Source organism: Onychostruthus taczanowskii, unplaced genomic scaffold (assembly GCF_017590055.1).
Source record: "Onychostruthus taczanowskii isolate IOZ18803 unplaced genomic scaffold, ASM1759005v1 scaffold6, whole genome shotgun sequence".
Taxonomy (NCBI): domain Eukaryota; kingdom Metazoa; phylum Chordata; class Aves; order Passeriformes; family Passeridae; genus Onychostruthus; species Onychostruthus taczanowskii.
The window spans coordinates 648530-668352 of NW_024503679.1; the positions used below are offsets into that span (position 1 = coordinate 648530).

Genomic DNA, 19823 nt, shown 5'->3' on the forward strand with positions numbered 1-19823 from the left:
GGATTAAAAAAGTGTATTGGATGCCCAATACAAAATAATAAACATGAAGTTATTAAAAAAAGCCATAGAGAATACAGCAAATACTACAGAAAAGCAAAAAAATTGTACAGAAAGGTCGACATCTACAGCAGTCCTTGAAATTCTTCTACATGAGAATCATAAAACAATGTACAGGTTTGGTTTGTTCCTTTTCCCCAAATGTCTGAGGGAAGCTGTCACTGCACAGCTGGACTATGACACTACAAGGATACACAATGTTCCAAAGTTAAAATCACAGGATATGTAAGAAAACGTAGCATTAAAATGTGAAAAAGTGCAATACAGATTGTACACTGAATTGAATAAATGTTTTTTCTTTTTTTTTTTTTTCAGTTTAACCTTAAAAAACCAACTTTGAACAGTTGTTTTATCATTAAAAATATTCCCCCTCCCCAAATTCAATGACAATATTAACATTCATGGTGTTCTACATAAGGAATATTCACAAAGGCCCCCAGCTGGGAATACTGTGTGTGTAGGATGGCATTTCTTTGGGTATAGGTAAAAAATAGGCAAAGGAACAGATCCACACCCTCCTTTTTCAGGCCAGGGGGTGGATTTTATTCTTTAAATACATGTTCTGTAGCTTATTTTGCCCTGAATTGTACTGATTCAAAGTCCAAACGTTAATTATCCAGGTGGCCCACGGTGCTACAATTTATTTAATTCCCTCCCCTCCCTCAGTAATAAATAAATGCAAGAAATGGCCCAGGAATGGCACCACAGAGTCCAGGAAAAGAAAGGAAGTGACCCCACCCTCAATCCCTGCTCTCCCTTCCCCCAGGGACAGCACTGGGAGCTCCAGCCCCACTTCAGGGGATCGAGGGAAGCACAGGAAGCCAAGTTCTTTTTGCCACTTCAGTGGAAATCTCCTGGCAGAGGCACAGAGGGGCCTGAGCTTCCCAAATCCCAGCCCCTGAAGCATCAGGAAGTTTGGGATTCCTTTTATCCTAGAAGTGAAACTGCACAGGAGTTCATTGGCAGCTGGTTGAGGGTTCTCTCTCTTTTTATTTCTCATTTTACTCAACTCCAGCCCTTTTTTTTTTTAATGCAGAGAAGGCCAGAGCCAGGCAAGCACACAAAGAGAGAAGGAAAACCCCTGTTCCCTCCCTGTTCCCTCTCCTCCCTTTCCAGACAGGTCTGTGAACAGCACCTGGCTCACCAATACTGGGGTTATTTTTACATGGTTTCCAAAGTGTAAAAAAATACAAATTTTTGCCTTGGTTTGTGTCCGAGGAACCCTTCAGAGCAGGATTCCTGTTGGGATGGTCTGGGACAGGACCTGCAGGACACTCAGTGCTCTCCAGGCAGGATCTGGGCTGCTGGGAATGAGAAAATCCTCAAGTTCTCTGAGCCCAGCCCTGCAGCCTTGCTGAGCTCTCACTCTGCACTTCCAAGGCTCCTGATCCATCTTTAAACCAACAACAACAAAACAGCTGCCAAAAGAAGCTTCCTGTAGGGTCACCTAGGCAGGAGAACCCCAATTCCCAGGAGGAATTCTCTGCATGTTCCTAAAGGAGCCTCTTCCTGCGCCCAGTGACCAGACACACAGTACAGCTGAAGATGTTTCCTTGTTCTTCAGTCTTCCCAGTCACTGGAAAAAGACAGGAAAACAACAGGAATGAACCCTCCCCAGGATAACCTCCCCTTCCCCAGCTACTTCTCCCCCCACTCAAAATATTAAACTGCACAAAAAGCGACAAACAAGGCTCTCCAATTACACCTCAACTCAAACAGACCGGGAATCTCACAGTGATGAGAGGAGAAAGTCAGGCTTTTAATAATTATAATATAAAAATAATAAAAAAGCTTACAAAGAGCAGTGCAGCATCCCAAAAGGCCATGGATTAACTGCCAGAAGGGGACGTAATTATACGCAGAATAAAAAACAAAACAGAACAACCCACACTGGCAATGAATTTTCATACACAATAGAACAAGCAGTCAAACCTCAGCCTAGGCTGCGGAAAACAACATTTTCTCCCTTTTTTTTTTTTTAATTACAATATTTTTTTCCTTTTTATAAAAAAAGATAAAATAAAAACACAAATAAAATTGTACATAAATGCCAATGTCCAACACTGAAAAGGCAGGGCAATCACACCACTGAGACAAAACCTGACCAGAAAAAAACTAATGGCGAGTCCACTTTGCTTTGCTCTTGTCCTGCTGGATCCCAGCCTGGCTGGCGTGGCCCATCCCGCTGGTGCTGCCGGAACCCCGCGTGGCTCCCTGCAGGACAAGGGGTGACACCGGGGTCACCCGGGGCTGCTTCCTCTCCTCCTCCCTCCACTGCTCTCATGTGCTGTCCCTCTTTCTGGTTTGTTTATTTTTTTTTTCTCTTTTTTTCCTTTAGTTTTTCCACTGTTCAGCTCCTCGTGTTCCGGCCGAGTCGGAGGCGGGCGGCGGCGCTCAGGCCGTGGTGATGGCGTTCAGGTCCTTCATGAGTCCCTCCAGGTGCGCCATTTCTTTGGTCAGCTCGTCCGGCTCGTAGCTCTGCAGGGAGAGGGGCACTCACACGGGGCTGGGGCTGAGCAGGAGCCCAGCAATGGGCACTGCTGGGGCACTCCTGACCCCACTCAGCAATCAGCACAAGGCGGGGTCTGGGCACAGGCTGGACTCTGGTCTGGGAGCTCTTTTCCCACCCCAGTGATTCCTTGTGAATCCCAGCCTGGTTAGGGTGGGAAAAGCTCAGCTCCTGCCCCCTGCCGTGGGGGGGGAGCTGATCTCTGTTTCCAAGTGCAGCTCTAGGGCAGTTGTGGTTCAGAGCTGCACTGGTCAAGCCCTGTTGTCCTGTCTCAATCCCTGCCTTTGAACCAAAGCAGGAAGTTGAGAAGGATCTTCCCAGTTTAACAGGGAAAAAGGTCAAAGGAATACTCCAACAAGGCTGTTTTGGGATTAGGATAGCTGCTAAACCCACACATTTTTAGGCTCAGCTGTCTCATTTCTGTCACTGCTGTGGACAGACACCGTGGTCTGGCTCATCTCCAAACTCCTCCTGACCAATCCTTCCCAGTTCTGAGCAGTTTCCAGCCATGACCTGGGCTCACACACAAACTTCCTCCTTCGTGTCAACAGCCAAGAACTTCCACTTTACCAAAGCTGTGCCTTGTACTGCAAAGTCATCCCAGCCCTCTGCCCAACACATCATCTGCAGATGGGAATGCCCTGCAGAGCTGGGGATGGCACTGGCACAGGGAATGCCCTGCAGAGCTGGGGAAGCTGCAGCTGCAGGACTCATCAGGACCTCCCTGCAGGTGTCTCCCCCCATTTTCCATGCGCATTCCCGAGCAGCGGAGCTGTGGGAGCACCGAGCCCCTGTGCCCTTGTAGGTGCCCGGTGCAAGATGCCCACAGAGCCCCAGGGGGGAGCCCTGCCAGCCTGGCAGGGGGTACCTACGCTCTCCGAGTCCTCCAGCATCCGCGTGGTCTCCTGCACCTCGGGGGCGCTGGGCACCACCACGGGCATGGGCGGCCGAGTCCTGCCCAAGGTGCCGATGGACGCCGTCTTCACCGCGTGCAGGGGGTGCCCAGGGGCTGCAAAGAGTTGGGGACACGGTCAGGCTCGGGTCCTGCCTGCTCAGGAAGCTCCTGGAAGGAGCACAGTTAAGGACAGGGGGAAATGGTTTCCACAGCCAGGGATGGATGGGATATTGGGAAGGAGTTCCTGGCTGGGAGGGTGGGCAGGCCCTGGCACAGGGTGCCCAGAGCAGCTGTGGCTGCCCCTGGATCCCTGGCAGTGCCCAAGGCCAGGCTGGACAGGGCTTGGAGCACCCTGGGACAGTGGAAGGTGTCCCTGCCCATGGCAGGGGCTGGGACTGGATGAGCTTTAAAGCTCCCCATGTACCCAAAATGATCCCATGAAGGAACAGGCTTCTATCAGGAGAAAAGGAACACTTCAATTATGGAGTGTTGGATTTGAATTGTCTTATCTACGTACAGAAAATGACACCAACAAAAGTCTCCCCAGCCTCTGCCATCTTTCCTCTGATGCCCAACCCCGCGCTCCCTTTGCTCCCCAAATCCCCGTTTCCTGGCTCTTGGCTCCCTCACCTTGCTGGGTCAGCAGGGGGGTGCTGGGCAGGGCAGGGTCGAAGGGGCCCCCGGCGTTGGGCACGGCGGGCACGGCGAAGCTCTTGAGGGGGTGCGAGGGGCGCACGTGGGCCGTGGGGGGGCCCTGGGGCTCCTCCTCCGCGGGCAGGAACGGCCCCTCGGCCTCGGGCAGCTCCGCGCTGGGCACGGCCGAGGCCGCCGGCATCGTGTCCGTGCTGGGCGTGTTCCGGACGGACTCTGCAAGGCACGCACAGCGACAGCAGGGGTCATTCCTGCCTGCCGGGGCTGCTCGGGGCACAGCTCCTCCTGCCAGGGCTGGCTGGGCAGGAATGACCCCCTGGCCAGCTCCGAGGGGACCGCCGGCTGAATGGGAGCTAAATGAGCTGAGAGATTCCAGCTCTTCACGCTCTGGCACTGAAAGAGCTCCGTGTTCCAGTCCTCGGACAAACAGCACAGAACACGGATCTGCAGCCTCCTTTTACCCCACAGTACCAAAGTATTGGCATTTTTAACTAGGAACTCACAGCACTGGGGTGGTCACAGAGGAGCCACACTTGAAATCCATCGTTACTGAGACTCATGGAATGGTTTGGGCTGGAATGGACCTTGCAGCCTCAGGAACTGTTTTCATAAGGAAACAACATTTTGCTGTGATACCTTCAAATGGTGACAGAGAAGCTCAGAGTTTGCTTCATCCCAGTATGTTACCCATGTGCACATTTAGCACCATTGCTTTGGGATTTTTCAGAGCACTGGAGACTTCAGCGCTCTCTAAAACTGCTGCAAATGATTCTGATCAAGCCTGCAAGTGCTGCATGGAAATCACCCCCATTCTCTGTGTGCCCCCATTCTCGGTAGCCAAGCCTGGACTTTCCTTCCCTGCTGGTTTCTAATTGTATTAATTAGAGGAAAAGTTACCCCATGAAGCAGCTCAGAGTTAATCTGATGTTTCAGACTCCAGAGGCAGAGGCTTTAGCAGGAGGAATCCCTGTCTGGAGCTGTGTATAAAACATGAAACCCCCTTTTCCAAGGACACCACCACGGATGTCAAGGATCAATATCTGACCTACCCAGGAAAGCCCAGCCCATCCTGATGGAACCCCCAGAGGAGACTGACCCAGCTCCAGGCTCTGACTTCCAGGAGTTTCCCTGACTGCTGCACAAAGCAGCAGCTCCCTGAGGGTTGGTGTCTCACCTGTGGAGTCGGCCCTGTCCGAATGGGACATGGCAGAGCCCAGGGGCCACGGGCTGAGCTGGTGGTGCAGGAAGCTGCGGGTTGGAGAGGCGAGGCTGCCGGAGTGGAAATGGTGGTGAGGGGGGTCGAGGGAATGGATGGGATGAGCACTAATCACAGCTGTGGATGAACACAAGACAGAGAAACACTTAACACACACACACACAGGACAGGCTGGGGACTCCCCTCCCTGCTCCCTCCTCCAGCAGGGAGCCGGACCCTCGGCTGATTTACAACCCAGCTTCAACCCCTGGGTTATCACACCTCAAACATGCTTAGGACAAAAAAAACCACCCAATTACAGCTCCAAAAGCTGCCACCAGCTCTTAATGCACTGCTTGATTCCAAGGAAAAGTTCAGAAGAAGAATCAAGAGAATACAGATCTGTTATCCACATATACTGATATACTATGAAATGAGGTGTGTTAAACAATAAACAGCCCTTTGCTTCCCAACATCCTTCCAGAGCTTCTGTACTCCAGGAGGCCAAGAAGGAAGTCACTAGGTACACACCATGACTGCAAAATGACACAGTGAATGACCATAATTCAGTACTTAGGAGGTGATTAATAACTCCATCTGGGTGGAAGAAAGCCATGGAAGGTTGTGCAGGCCCAGAGGTGGACATGGAATGGTCCTGGTGGGGCTCACCGAGAAAGGGCCTCACGTGCCAGGCTGAGCTCCTGCCAGGGCACCTGCAGGCCCCACAGTGGAAGTTCCACTCCCACTAACCAGAGCCTGTGGCAGGAGGCCCTTGGAGCTCTCACAAACAGGATGGAGAGTCCAAGTCTCAAAGCCAAGCTCCAGCAGGGCCTGGGCCTGGTCTGTGCCCCCAGGCAAGGCAGGAGCTGGTGCAGAGCCTGGCATGGGATAGGCACCTGTCACACTGCCATGTTTGACACAGACCAGCTCCAAGGAATTTAGTGTCAAACTGCATCCTCTGCTCCTCACACATGGAAAGCTGGGAGACAAGAAGGACATCACACTACTTAGTGCCAAACCAAGAAACCAGATGCTACTCTTGGAAAAAGGTCATAGAACAAGAAGATTCACAAACTGAGCAATCAGGTCATCAGGACACTTGAAAAAGTAGGCAGAGATCGAGAACACCAAGTCCTCAGCTCAGTTTTAAATTAGAGTAAAAAGAAAGTGGAAGTGTAATGAACTACTCTGAAATAATTCCATAAGATGGAGGGGTTGTGGCAGCAGTCACCTGGCTACAGGAGGAACATGATCACAGAGCTCAGGAGGTCTAAAGCTCAGCCTGGGTGAGCTTGGTGTGATTTTACCTCCCAGTTCTGCCCCTGCACAGTAACTCCTGAGCTTCTCACTGGGGTTCTCACACAGGCTTTCAGTCTGGCTGTTCAGAGGTTCAGCCAAGTTCCTTTGCATCTTGCAGCCATTTGAAAACTCTAGATATATTGTTTAATTCCAAAAATATTTCATAATAATGGTAATTTTGGTATCAGAGAAGAATCCCAGGGCAAAGAGGTCTCAAGGAGCTCAGAGTAGTCAGAGAAGGCTCTGAGAGCAGCAACTGCAGAGATAAAGGGGATGATGACTGCTTGGCCTGGGAGGGGAAAACCAGCAGTGGGGAACCTGACAGAGATTCCAGCTCTCTGCAGCTCCCATGGAGCAGCTGGACACTGGCAGAGTTCCAAGGGAATGACTACAAGAAGCAGCCAGGCCCACAGACTGTCCCTGGAGAGCCCCAGACTGGGACAGACAGGTCTGGCCATGCTCCTGCCCTCACCCCAGTACAGCCACATCCAGGCCCTTCTAACGTGGCCTCACCCTGCCCACACCAGGAGGGCTCAGGAGCCTCCCCTGAGCTGCTCCTGCTGCCCACGAAGGGATTTCCTGGGAGCAGGGAGTGGCTCCAGCAGGAATGGGGGTGTTCACTTACGCTGAGGTGGCTGAGAATCAAAAGGCATCATCATCTTGGGCCTCATGCCCCTCCTTCCTGCCAGCGTGGACATGCTGTCCTCTGACTCGTGTCCTGAGGGGAAACAGCCACGTTACTGCTCTGCTCCAGCTCCTGAACCAGGGCAGCATTCCCACATCCTCCCTCTAGTCCTGCTCCCAGGCAGCTCTTGGAGCCACCAGTGACAAAACCAGCCCCTCCCCCTTCACTGGAAGGTGGGAAGAAGACAGTGAGGGTGAGCATTTTGGGAACTGGAGAAACTCTCCAGGCCCCAGTGCAAACTTCTGGCAGTGACTGAGCTCTGGGCTGAAAGGTCAGTGGTTTAATATGAAGTGAGACGATCTTCCCATTACCAATCAGTATTTACCAAGAGAAAGCAATGATCTAACTCTTGGATGCTCCATTTCCTCACTAAAACATGAGATCCAGCCTTTCCAGAGTCTCAGAAACCAGGAATAAACCCAATTCACTACTTGGAAAACAAGAACAGAGAAGAGTAACTTCATCATCTGTCAATAAAGTGATGTCACAGCCCCAGGAGATGTGTTTCACCCCACGGGCTCCCACCTCGGTAGGAATTCCGCCTTTGATGGATATTGCTGTCCATGGAGTTGTCCACCGGGGTGATGTCCTGGGAGTTGCGAGGGATCGGGGTGTCTGTCATGATGGGATTGGGATCTGGGGATTTATCAATGGGTTTGAGCTCCAGCCTCTCGTGATGGATCCAAAGGTCTGGAGGTTTGACATCTTTGGAGTTGCCCTTGTACTTGTGGGAGCCGTTCACGGATTTGCAGGCGGCTCGTTTCCTGGCAAGAGAGCAAAGGAGATGTTCTTCACTTGTGGAAAAGGCAACTTTCCCTGGCATCCCCCTCAGGCACCCAGCTGGACACAAGTTTCCCACTGGGCAGGGAGCTTTGAATTTTGCACACAAGCCCCAGGGACACCTCAGAGCCCATCCTGAACTCCGGTGCCATGGAATGCACCCCGTGTGCAGCCCAGCCTTCGTTACCAAGAATGAAGTTTGCAGAAATTCTGCTCGTTGAGAGAATATTCCAATGCTGTGCCCATATCCCAGGCTCACCAAGCTCCAGCAGCAGCTGGAGAAGGAGGTGCAGTGCTCCCAAGAGGATGGGAACACAGGATTAATGACAGGAATGTTCCTTCCAGCCCTGCTCAGGCTGGACACTCCCACTGGGGAGGTTCCCACTCTGCTGAGAGCAGCAGCAAAGCACAGTGAGGCAGAGATTTGGGATGGCAGCATTTTGTGACAGCAAAATGTAGGTTTCAGCACTCCTGCCACACTGACTCCTCACTTTGGGCCATGGCAAAGCTGGAGGAGGGGTCTTTGGGGGCAGAGTTCCTGGGAATGGCTCAGACATTGGTAAATGTCACTGACAGAGCCTCTGGCAGGGTCACTCCCAAATCCTGCTCCCACTGGAGCTGATGAGTGACAGGGATCAGGTTATTCCCTGGCTGAGGGCACTCAGAAACTGAGATGTCACAGGGTTATTTCTGCCCTGACAATAAAGCACACTCCTGACACTGGCCCATCCCTGCTGCCCTCCCAAGCACAGCCCCGGCTGCCAGGTGTGCCAGGGCCAGCTCCTCCATCCCTGCTGCCTCTCCTGCTCTTCTGCAGGGTGGTCCTGCTGCAGCAGAGCAACTGCAGATTATCCAAGCCTGGCTTTTCATCACTTCCTTAAAAATCTGTTTTGCATAACAGCATCTTTTCAAACTCCAGATACAACTCTGGTCTTTCAAAGAACACACAGAGAGACCCTGCAGGAGCCTCACTGCTGCAGCATTAATGCAGACGCTCTGAGGGAAGCATTCAGATACAAACACCAGGACGTTGGAGCACTTGTCTAAGGAATCCAGCAGCACATTCAGATTCCCCTCCAGTGATCCCACTAAAAACTGGATAATGTCAATGCACTGAGCCCACCCATGCAAGAGGGAGGAGCTGCCTGAGCTCTTGAGCTCTCCCAGCTCCCCACACATGGATTAGCTCCACTTTGGAAACTTGTGAGGAACAATTTCTCCTGGGAGGGGGGAAGTGCAGGCACACCTGGAAGCACCGCCCCGATTTGTGTGTGAACTGGAACTCTGGGACACTGACAGGAAAAGCAGAGCAGCAGCAGCACCTACAGGCTGCAGGGCTGACAGGGAATAAACCCCAAATGAAGAATGAAACAACAGGACTCAGTAAGGCAGGCAGGGCCCAGCCCCCAGTTACTTTTTCTGGTGGGACGTGGTGCGGCGCGTGCAGAAGACGGCGACGATGACGACGATGACGATGGTGATGACGCCCACGGACACGATGATCACCAGCAGCATGTTGCTGTCCAGGGGGGATGTGGGGCTGCCGTGGGGACTGTTACTGCCTGGGAGGGTTGGGGAAGGGAGAAAAGACTCATTTATTACACAGGAAAAGCAAGCAGTGCCCACCAAAGACACCTGGAATCCTGCAGATCAGCAGGAGGGGATGATCTCCTGAGAAATGTTTGTTTCTCTGGCATTTGCCAACTGTTACTGTACAAGTGCTCATCTGGAAGTTGATTTAGACCCATTTCCTACTGAGTCTATCACAATTTAAGTTCAGCCTAATTAATTATCACAAAAACCTCCCCACTCTAAGCAGAGTCAGTCTGGGATCCTGCTAAACCTGGAGCACCACAGGCCCCCCTTGGAGCCACTGGAATTGGAGCAGGAGCCTCCAGGGGTCACTTGGCTCCAAAGGAAACCCTTTATCAACACCAGGGAGCATTCCCTGAGGACAGGAAATCCCACCACACAGCACTGAGCAGGAGAAGGAGCACAGGAGGCTTTTCCTTCCTCATGTGGCCCTACAGAATCGATGTCCCACCCCAGCAGCCATGTCACACCACGCTGGGAGCAGCTCTGCTTCTGGAAATGCCATGGGAGCTCAGCAGCAGCAGGAACAGCTCTGAACTGCTGCTGGAACATTCCCTGGCTGACCCAAACTGGAAGCACAGTGTGGCCATGGAGAAGCTCTGCCCCACACTCACCTCCCAGCGGGGGTTTGTAGTCTGGGCCCAGGTCCATGGGGCGGCTCCCCTTCCCAGCAGATCCCGAGGCTGCAAAGGTTGGACACAGGAATTTTACACACACAGACACAATCAGCACCTCTGAGTCCTTCTTTAGAACCTCCCCAAGGCCCCAGGAGCAGCTTTTTCCTTCCTTTTCTGTCCCTACAACAAAATTTGGCTTTGCACAGCACCTGCTTCTCCAAGGAAAGAGCCACTTCTCCAAAGGAGCTCTTCAATGGTTTCCCAGTTATTATTTTCCTAATTAAGCCTCTCCTAATTTCACTTTAAAAACAACAATAAAGCCCATTTGCAGTAAGGCACAGGTACATGTTGAGGCAAATGGTTTTGCCACACTTGTACTGAGAGTTCCTCACCCTGGAACAGGAATTATCCAGGTGTCTTTTCCTAACACCCAGTTCCAGCAGCTGGGGGAGACTGGAAATGTGTGCAGGATCCCAAGCATAGTAAATGTAATATTAAGGCCCTGCCTAGCCATAAAAACTTGCTTTCAGCTCCTCCCTGTTCTCCCCTGCACACCACAGGTGACAACAAAGCACCACAAAAGTGGTTTTGATGAAACCTGAGGGAACAACAAATTAGTTACATCCAAACCTGGTCCTTCCACTCTGTTTTCATCCAAATGCTCCAATGCAAAATTAATGACAAAAACACTGGAGTAGGGGAAGCATTCAGCAATGGTGCAAAGAGCAATATTCCCCTGGTTACAGGAATCCAGAGTATTTGACACATTTTCACACTGTTCTACAAAGAAAATACCTCCAGAAAGCGAGGCGGTGTGGAGGAGAACAGTCAGGAGAAGGATTTTTTCTGTTAAAAATCCCCTTTAATCAAGAAGTACGAAGTGTTAAAGGATGTGTAACAAATGGAAACTGAACCTCAAGTGAGAGCATGTGAACTGGTCCCTGAAATAAAGACAAATGGCAAAACCAGGCAGGGGCAGTGGCTGAAGCTGGGGAGGGGAAAAGGAGAAGGTTCTGTGTGTGCAGTGAGGGAAAGGCAGCACTTTGGGACAGTGGGACATGGAAAAGGACCCAGGGACCTGCCAGGATGGACAGGACACAGCACCAGGGGTCCCTTTGTGGGGACCAATAATCCTGCAGCAGCAGAGAGAGACTGGAGCAGCCTTACACTGCTTCTGTTAATGATTTGTGTCTGTGGCCACTTAAGCTGCCCTGGCAAGGTGGGAAGCCCCAGATGGACTCAGAACCCTGAGCCTGCTGCTGGGCAGCTGCTCCAGCAGAGAAGCTGTGGGACAGGGGGACATGAAGAGCCAGCAACATTTAGGGAGGGCAGTCAGACACCCTGAGCATTTCCAGTGTAGCAGCTAGAGCCCTAAAGCAGGTGAGATGATGGAAAAGGGGATGGAGAGGAGATGGCACACACTTCACATCCATCTTCCTGGTTTATGGAAAACAAGTGTCTTCAAGAAGCTGAATGTCAGCCCATAAACGTGGCTGGTAACAGTAACTATGCAGATACATAATGAGAAATATATAAAATATACTGCATTTAGGCTTCCAGGAAATATCTGACAGTGCTGTGCAATGCTTTGTTAAAATAGCACCATAAAAAAAAAACATGTGGAGCCTATTAATAAGATTAACAACAAATTAACTGAGAAGAATGAGAATTATCCATGAGGAATGCTTCCAGTGAGCTCTGCAAGGACCTGTGCTTGGCCAAGTGCAGCTCAGTGTCCTGAATAATGTGAAGGAGAAGGGAACAACTGCCCTGAGGTCAGCAAGGGACATCAAATCAGGGCTGAGAGAGAGAGGCAAGGCACAGTGATCCTCATGGAACCCATGTCCTCCCTGATGAATTTAGGATGAAATTTAGGTACCCAGCCAAGGATCCAATTCCTAAACCCACAGATGAACAGTTTAAACATTTAAATTCCAGGCAGCCCCATCTCTTAGGCAGTGTGACCTGTTTCAAGGGACAGTTTAAGACAGCATTTGCTGGAATTGTTTTTCATTCAGCTGTGAACCTCCATGTTACAATATATCCAGACAGAACATTTTAACTGTGGGTGACTTCAGGATGGGGTAACTCAATCAGAGACCTTAATCTTTGCTTCAGGACAAGGCCAGTGCAAGCACCTGAAGCCTGAGAGCAACAGGCCCTGAGCTCTGCCCAAGCTCTGTGCTCCACAAGGGGGTGGGAAAACAGAATCCTGTGCTGAGTTCAGAGGGAAACATTAAAGCAGACAAAGAGAGAAAAGGACAGAACCACTCAGGGCAGAGCATCAATCCCCTTTGGTTTTGCTGCCAGCCTGAGTAACTGGCAGGTTCTTTCCTGCAGGTCCCAGCCTGGCAGCTCGGGGCAGCTCCTCAGCTCCTCTCCTGCACTTCCTCTGCCTTCCCCTTTCCCACATTCCAGCTGCTGCCACCATTCCAGCTCTCCCAGAGTCCTTATAGGAATTCTCTAACAAAACTCCGGGCTTTGATGATTTATAAATAATAGGATGTGATAAAAATTGATCATGACTAGGAGAACTTGTTACTTTAGGATGTAACACCAGCTGAAATGGGGTTGGAACAGGGAGAAGCAGAAAACAGCAACTTTCACCTAAAACCCTGTAACCTTCCCCCATTCCCTGCTGCTGCAGGTGAGCAGGACAATGACATTGGAGCATCTGCTCCCCAGACAGCCCAAACCCCAGCCCCACCTCCAGGACACAGGGATGGGGAGCAATTCACTCCCTGACTGTCCCTGCTACCAGCATTACCTGGTGCAGAGTACAAGCACATTTAATAAATTACTCCAAGTACCAAGATGAGGAGCCAAGTGAGGAGCAGCTCCCTCAGAGCCCCTTTAGGATCTCTTTAATTGCATGTCTAAGCTGTTTGCCAATGGCCTCTTTAACTCATCCCTTCAGACTAATTCTCCCTTTTTTATGGGGCTTGTAGGTTATTTGGAAGAAAGCAAGAAGTGCCCTGGGACATCCACCTTCTAATTCGATGTGGGAAGCTCAAAGCTCCCATTTTTCAAGCAAACATTTTAAAAGCTTAAGGCTTTTAGGAGCCAGTGCTGGGCTCCTCAGGAGAGTCTGGGCTCCAAATGAGCTGACAGGCAGAATCTTTCCTGCACAGAGCTTTCCAGGGCTTCCCTGCCTTTATTATGGAATGAATCCTCACAAGCAGCACTTGTGCTAACCAGAACCCTTTGATCTTCCACCCCCTCATACGTGGGCAGGGCTGGATGGGGCAGCACTGGCTCCACAGCCATTCCCCCAGCAGGATTCAGAGCTGGCACAACCCCCATGGCCCTTCTGGGACATCTCTAGAGAGATCCCTTCACATTCCTGCCACCCACGGCCAGGACTTTCAGCTCTCCCTGTCAGCACAGCAGGATCCTGCTCCACTTAGAAAATGTCACAGCACATGGACAGCAAACAGAACAGTGAGGGATGGAGAGAGGAGAAATGTGGCTGTTCATTTACCTTGGTCATTGGGCATTTTATCTGAGGATTCAGCTTAGTGGGGCAAGCACAGGGAGGAAAAAACAAGAGACACATCACAAGGATTGAAGGAGTGACACAGAATTCCAAGTTTCCCACAGCACAGGGTACAGCTCTTGAAACTCACGTGGAGAAGTGTCCAAGGCCAGCCTGGACAGGGCTTGGAGCAACCTGGGCTGGTGGAGATGTCCCTGCCCAAGGATGGGCTGTAAGCTCCCTCCCAACCCAATTCTGTGACAGCATTCTATAACAAACTCATAATTCTATTTTTCCCAAGCTCTGTCCCATTTTTACTCTTTACTATCTTTGCCCATCACCATCAGCTCCTGAACTGGGGGCCTGTTGCATCCCACGAGTTCCCACTGCACCATCCCACCCCAGGAGCAGATGTGACACACAGCACCTGCCCTGCCACTGCAGCCAACCCTGCTCTGTAAGAACAGAGCAGCCCAAAGCCCCAGGCTCTGTGGGACAGCCAGTGATCCCCAGAGCTGAGCTCCAGCCACAGGCACTCCATGCCAGCCCCAAGGTCCCTGCAGAGCCCAGTGCTGCCTCTCCCAGGAGCACAGCCCCTCCCTGGGGTCTGGGGTACCTTTGGGGGTGCGGAACTGCACGGCCTCAGACATGGGCCCCATGCCCTTGGAGTTGCGGGCCTGGATCTTGAAGAAGTAGGGGGTGTCCAGGGTGAGCTCCTGGATCTGGTGGGTCAGCCTGTTGCCCACCACGGGCTCGATCACCCAGTCGTGGATCTCGGCGTTGACGTCCGTGCTGTAGTAGATGATGTAGCCTGGGCACACAGGGGACAGTGCCACCGTCAGGGACAGGGAAATGCTGTGTGCTGTCCCAAGTGTGCTCTGACTCTGGCAAACACTGAAACCACCTTCAGATATCAGCCTGCCCTCCCATCTGCCCTCTGAACTGTTCAAGGTAGGTGGTAAGAGAAAAAAGCCATTTCAAATATCAAGGTTATTTCGGATCACCATTCCCTGAACGTGGACAAAGTGCTGTTTCCAGCTCTACCTATTCACAGAGAAATGAAATAAAGTAAAGCTGCCATTATCAAAACATCCTCAAAGAATCAACATTATTTAAATTATGTTAAAACAACAAAACATTCTCATGCACAGCGAAACTACTTGTTTTTCATTATTTTTCAGTGTATTAACAAAGTATTATTATTATTCCATTAGTTCATTATTATTTTATTATTTTTCAGAGTATTATTCATTATTCTTCAATGTATTAACAAAGGCAACAAGAATCTGAAGAGAACTGAGGCTGCCCTGCACATCTCAGAAAAAAGGTATGGGAAGGGTTTATGTTATTAAAATACAGTGAAGCCACCAATCATTATGCAGTAAAAACTTTATAACTGTTTTACACAAGAAACACAGATCAGCATGACTTGTTTTTCATTATTTTTCAGTGGATTAACAAAGTATTATTATTATTATTCCATTAGTTCATTATTATTTTATTATTTTTCAGAGTATTATTCATTATTCTTCAATGTATTAACAAAGGCAACAAGAATCTGAAGAGAACTGAGGCTGCCCTGCACATCTCAGAAAAAAGGTATGGGAAGGGTTTATGTTATTAAAATACAGTGAAGCCACCAATCATTATGCAGTAAAAACTTTATAACTGTTTTACACAAGAAACACAGATCAGCATAAAATAAATACTTGAACCTCTATATATTTATATACACACAGAAATAAATACCTGAATCTGTATTTAATATATATTGTATATAACACAATATACATTATGTATTTTCATAAATTATTTATATATTTGTATCACTATTTATATCTACATCTAGCTTCAAGTATTTATTTTCTATGTAACATATATGGAAATACAAATTTTATATTACTATATATCTGTTTTATATATATATATCTGTTGTATATCTATATCTCTCTACATCTGTAAGATATCTAAATGTGGGAAATGGATTTGTAGAGGATATATATATTCTCTATATATATTATATACATACATATATATAAGAATTTAATCTAAATAATCTAAACTATATAATAATCTAATTAATCTATATATAATAATATATTTTATATCTATATATAAAAAATATATCCATGAAGTGATGCTAAAAGCATTATAACAGTCTAGAGGCACAAGCACTGAGTTAATTTCCAACTGCCCTAATTAGTCAGCAGCTCTAACGATGCCCAAGCATGCAGGACCCAGAGTGGCCCAGCTCAGCACTCCATGGACAGTGGGCCATGGAATGACATCAGCACTCGGAATTCTGGCAGCACTGAGTGCACAGAGTGGGTTAATGAGTAATTAATTAGTGCCTCGGCTGATGGGGCTGCTCCCAGCAGAGGGCACTCGGGCCCCACATCCCAAAAACTGCTTGGGCTCTGAGAAAGGGGAGCTGGAGATGGGGTTTGGGAGAGGGGAGCTGGAGATGGGGTTTGGGAGAGGGGAGCTGGAGATGGGGTTTGGGAGAGGGGAGCTGGAGATGGGGTTTGGGAGAGGGGAGCTGGAGATGGGGTTTGGGAGAGGGGAGCTGGAGATGGGGTTTGGGAGAGGGGAGCTGGAGATGGGGTTTGGGAGAGGGGAGCTGGAGATGGGGTTTGGGAGAGGGGAGCTGGAGATGGGGTTTGGGAGAGGGGAGCTGGTGCCTGCTGCACTCAGGCTTAGCCCTTTAGTTCTTTTTAGTTCATTTTTAAGCTGTTAACTGCTGCTTGTGTAAAAGCTGATAAATACTGAACAGTTCTGTTCTAAGGGTTTCCTTCACTGCCAGGGGATTTGGGAGCTGGGCAATGGGATAATTTTGCCAGCCCTGTGCAGGTAAATGCTGCTCTTTGTAGTTCTCTCCCCTCCCTTGGGTGTGCCCCAGTGTGAGACATTTCTGCCCCTCCTGGCAGCCAAATCCCTCCACCAAAGGCTCCTGTGTCTCCAGGCAATCCTCCAGTCCCATGGAGAGGAAACATTTCACTGCCTTTTCAGTGATTTAATCAGTTTTAGTCTCCTGTGCAGAGCCTGGGCTCCAGTTCTGCCCAGTCAGGTGTCCCAGGTTTGATTCTGCACCATGGGTAATCCTGAGCTCAAACCCAAAACCACAAATCTGATTTCAGCTTTAAAAATTACAATTGAAGTGGATTATTTCAGAAAGCCCTCACAAATGGGAATCTGAACAGAAATTATAGAAGGTAACAGTAATTATTGCTCTCTGGAAAGTGATTTATCCTGTGTGGCAGTGATGCAGTTAAAGGCAAATAACAGTTTACTCCTAATGGTTCTGTCAGGGGAACAGGGAACTTGCTCAGAAGTCTGTTCTGTGGCACAAAAATGCCACAAAGATGACAAAGAGCACTGGGATGGCTTCTCCTAAATAAACCTCTGATGGGCCAGAGGCACTGGGGGCGTTGCTGGAGGCCTGCTATTAGAACAGCACAAAGGTTATGGAGATATTTATGCTTCCAGCTGCATGTCTGCTGTCACTTCATTTCCCACTGCAGTCAGTTTAGATGTGAGCATGCTGGGTGGGGTACAGAGGTGAACAGTGACTGTGAGCCCCTGAGGCTGGCAGAGCAGCCCCAGGCCCTGGTGCCCACCTGTGATTTTGCCGTTGGCCTCGGAGGGCGGCTGCCAGTTGACGATGATGGTGCGGGGCTTGCCCTCCTTGCTCACCACGGTCACGTCCTTGGGGGGCGAGGTTGGCACTGGAACACAGAGCCAGAGTGTCAGCAAGGGCTGCTCTGTCACACCAGGGGACAACCAGCTCAGGGCCTGGATATCCCTCTCATTTTATTGGGTTATTATGTATATTTGGGTTATTCTCTTTACTGTTAGAAATGCCCCTTCACTGGCCAATGCCATCAGTGTCAGTGCCTCCCTCCCATATGGAGTTCCCCCTTTCCAGAGCACTTCTGGCACCAGATGTGAGCCCATGACTGAGCATCCTCAAAAATCTGGACAACTGGGGCCAGTGACTTCTCACCTGAATTTCTTCAGTCGTCAGAAAAGTCCTCCAAACTTGTGAAAGACACATTCTATGTAGGCAGACATGTCTCTATCTATACAGGCTGAAGTATCTCCCTGTTTCCAGGTTTATGGTGGGACTCAGACCCAGAAGTGCCCATTTGCCACTTAAATCCCAATCAGCAAAGTAAATCCCCCAGCAACTCAGAATTATACCAGCGTGGAATGCTTTGGGTGGGAATGGACCTCAAAGCCCATCCAGTGCCCCCCCCTGCCATGGCAGGGACACCTTCCACTGTCCCAGGCTGCTCCAAGCCCCATCCAGCCTGGCCTGGGGCACTGCCAGGGATCCAGGGGCAGCCACAGCTGCTCTGGGGAACAACCTCTGGGCAAACCTGCAACGGCTGGTTGAGCTCCTGAGGAATGATTTGTAATTTGGAAGGCATCTGCACCCCAGAGGGCTTCAAACGCAGAAGGATTTGCTGAACAAAACCTCTTTCCTTGGGGTGCCAGAGAGCAGCACTGAGGGAAAGAAAGGAGGGGAGAGTTTTCCTTCTCCCATCAGCCTCTCCTGCCAAAAATTCAGGAAACAGCACAAATGGCTCCAGCAGAAAACTGAAATCCTTGCTGTGAGCTGAAGCCTCCAGAGGGCACTGAGCATCCTTGCAATGCCACATCCTGAAATCCAGGAGGCTCCTGAAGGGGCAACCCAGAGCAAATCCACCTTGGCTGTTTAATACAATCACAGCATCACTGCATTCTCTGCATTTCCAGAAGTTTATGTAGGTGACCTATTAGAAATCCATCCATAAATCCTCTGGGATGGCCACCAATTATCCCTGTGATGAAGAGCTGCAAACCAGGGACAGCCAAAGCCCAGGAGTTACTGCAACTATTGCCCCAAATATCCTGTAAAAACAGGATTCAGAGGAAACAAAAATAGAAAATCAGCAGTAGCCCACAGGAGATCAGGAATACTCAGACAACACAGAGCCCAGAATTCCTTATTTTCCTGACAGGAGCAAATCCTATACAACTTCTCAGGAGTATCCCAAACTAATGAGCCACTCACTCTGGAATTTGGCCAGTATTATATATCAGAAGACCTGTAATGAGAACATATATTTAGCCTTTTTTTTTTAATTTCTGTTTTAAATTTTCTCCTCAGTTCCCCAGCTTTTGGGTCACGTTTGCAAATATTCCTTACAACCACTTCAACCTGAGCTTTCCTCTTTAAATGCACTGAGCCCTCCTGCACTGTGCCCTTGCTCAGGGGCTTTGTGTCAAATTCTCTTTTAAAAACCTTTATTTGTGCAGCTTTTACAGTCCCTGCACTCAGAGCAGAGTTATGGCTGAGGATTGAACCTGTGTCAGCAGAAACACCAAATGGAGTGTTTAATGTGGGATGGAAGAGGAGCCCCAGCCCAGAGCTGGCCCCACACTGTGGAATTCCCACCCAAAACCTCGACAATGTTTTCAAAAGCAACTCACTGGGACTTCAGAGTAAGTTCAGAGAGTTCAGATTTTTTCCTGGGTTTGCTTTTTCTTAAGCAGAAATTAAAATATTTCTATTACAGACTATCTGGAAAATCTCACTAATTCTTTGCATGATTGATTTTTTTGGCTGTATTTTCATTTAGAGGGAGAACTCTGGGCTCATTTGGACTCTGGGCTTCTTGTCCTCCACAGCCCATCTAAAGAGAACCCTACCCATAATAGGCAGTAAATTTAATTGCCCAAAGTTCATTTAACACTGCAGGGTAAGAAGAGCTAATGAGGGGCAGGTCAGGGAGAGGGCCTGGCCCTCACAGTCACTCCCTGGGCCTGGGTTGTTCCTGGCAGCCTCAAACCCTCCCCTGTTCTGCACTGAACAGGAATTTAGAGCTCATTTGGATGTCTTAATGCCTACTGTGATTTTTTTGTCTTCATTTGCCTCATGCACCTTCTCACTCTGTAATAATTATCATCACATTTACAGCAAATTTTAATTATTATTTGCTGAAGTGTTTTCTTTGTATTTGCTGTTGAGGTGCTTTTTGTGAGACTTTCTTCTCTCCAGCCCATGAAGTGTGGTACATTATTC

The 19823-nt window shown here is 49.4% G+C and overlaps 1 protein-coding gene across 5 annotated transcripts in view; it reads right to left on the bottom strand.

The window, feature by feature from the left end:
- NEO1 (neogenin 1) overlaps positions 1 to 19823 on the bottom strand; it is a 171594-nt gene continuing 151771 nt past the window's right edge. For 3 of the 5 annotated variants that reach the window (XM_041418779.1, XM_041418778.1, XM_041418776.1), the window contains exons 19-29: positions 17374 to 17481; positions 14373 to 14567; positions 13763 to 13795; positions 10279 to 10347; positions 9486 to 9633; positions 7817 to 8055; positions 7232 to 7324; positions 5287 to 5445; positions 4092 to 4328; positions 3439 to 3575; positions 1 to 2535 (exon numbers count right to left, since the gene is read on the bottom strand). In XM_041418779.1, coding sequence (XP_041274713.1) covers positions 2452 to 2535; positions 3439 to 3575; positions 4092 to 4328; positions 5287 to 5445; positions 7232 to 7324; positions 7817 to 8055; positions 9486 to 9633; positions 10279 to 10347; positions 13763 to 13795; positions 14373 to 14567; positions 17374 to 17481 — 1502 coding nt within the window. In that variant the 3' untranslated portion in view covers positions 1 to 2451. The remainder of the gene's footprint in view (positions 2536 to 3438; positions 3576 to 4091; positions 4329 to 5286; positions 5446 to 7231; positions 7325 to 7816; positions 8056 to 9485; positions 9634 to 10278; positions 10348 to 13762; positions 13796 to 14372; positions 14568 to 17373; positions 17482 to 19823) is intronic. The other 2 variants (XM_041418780.1, XM_041418777.1) reach the window with 1 other exon arrangement.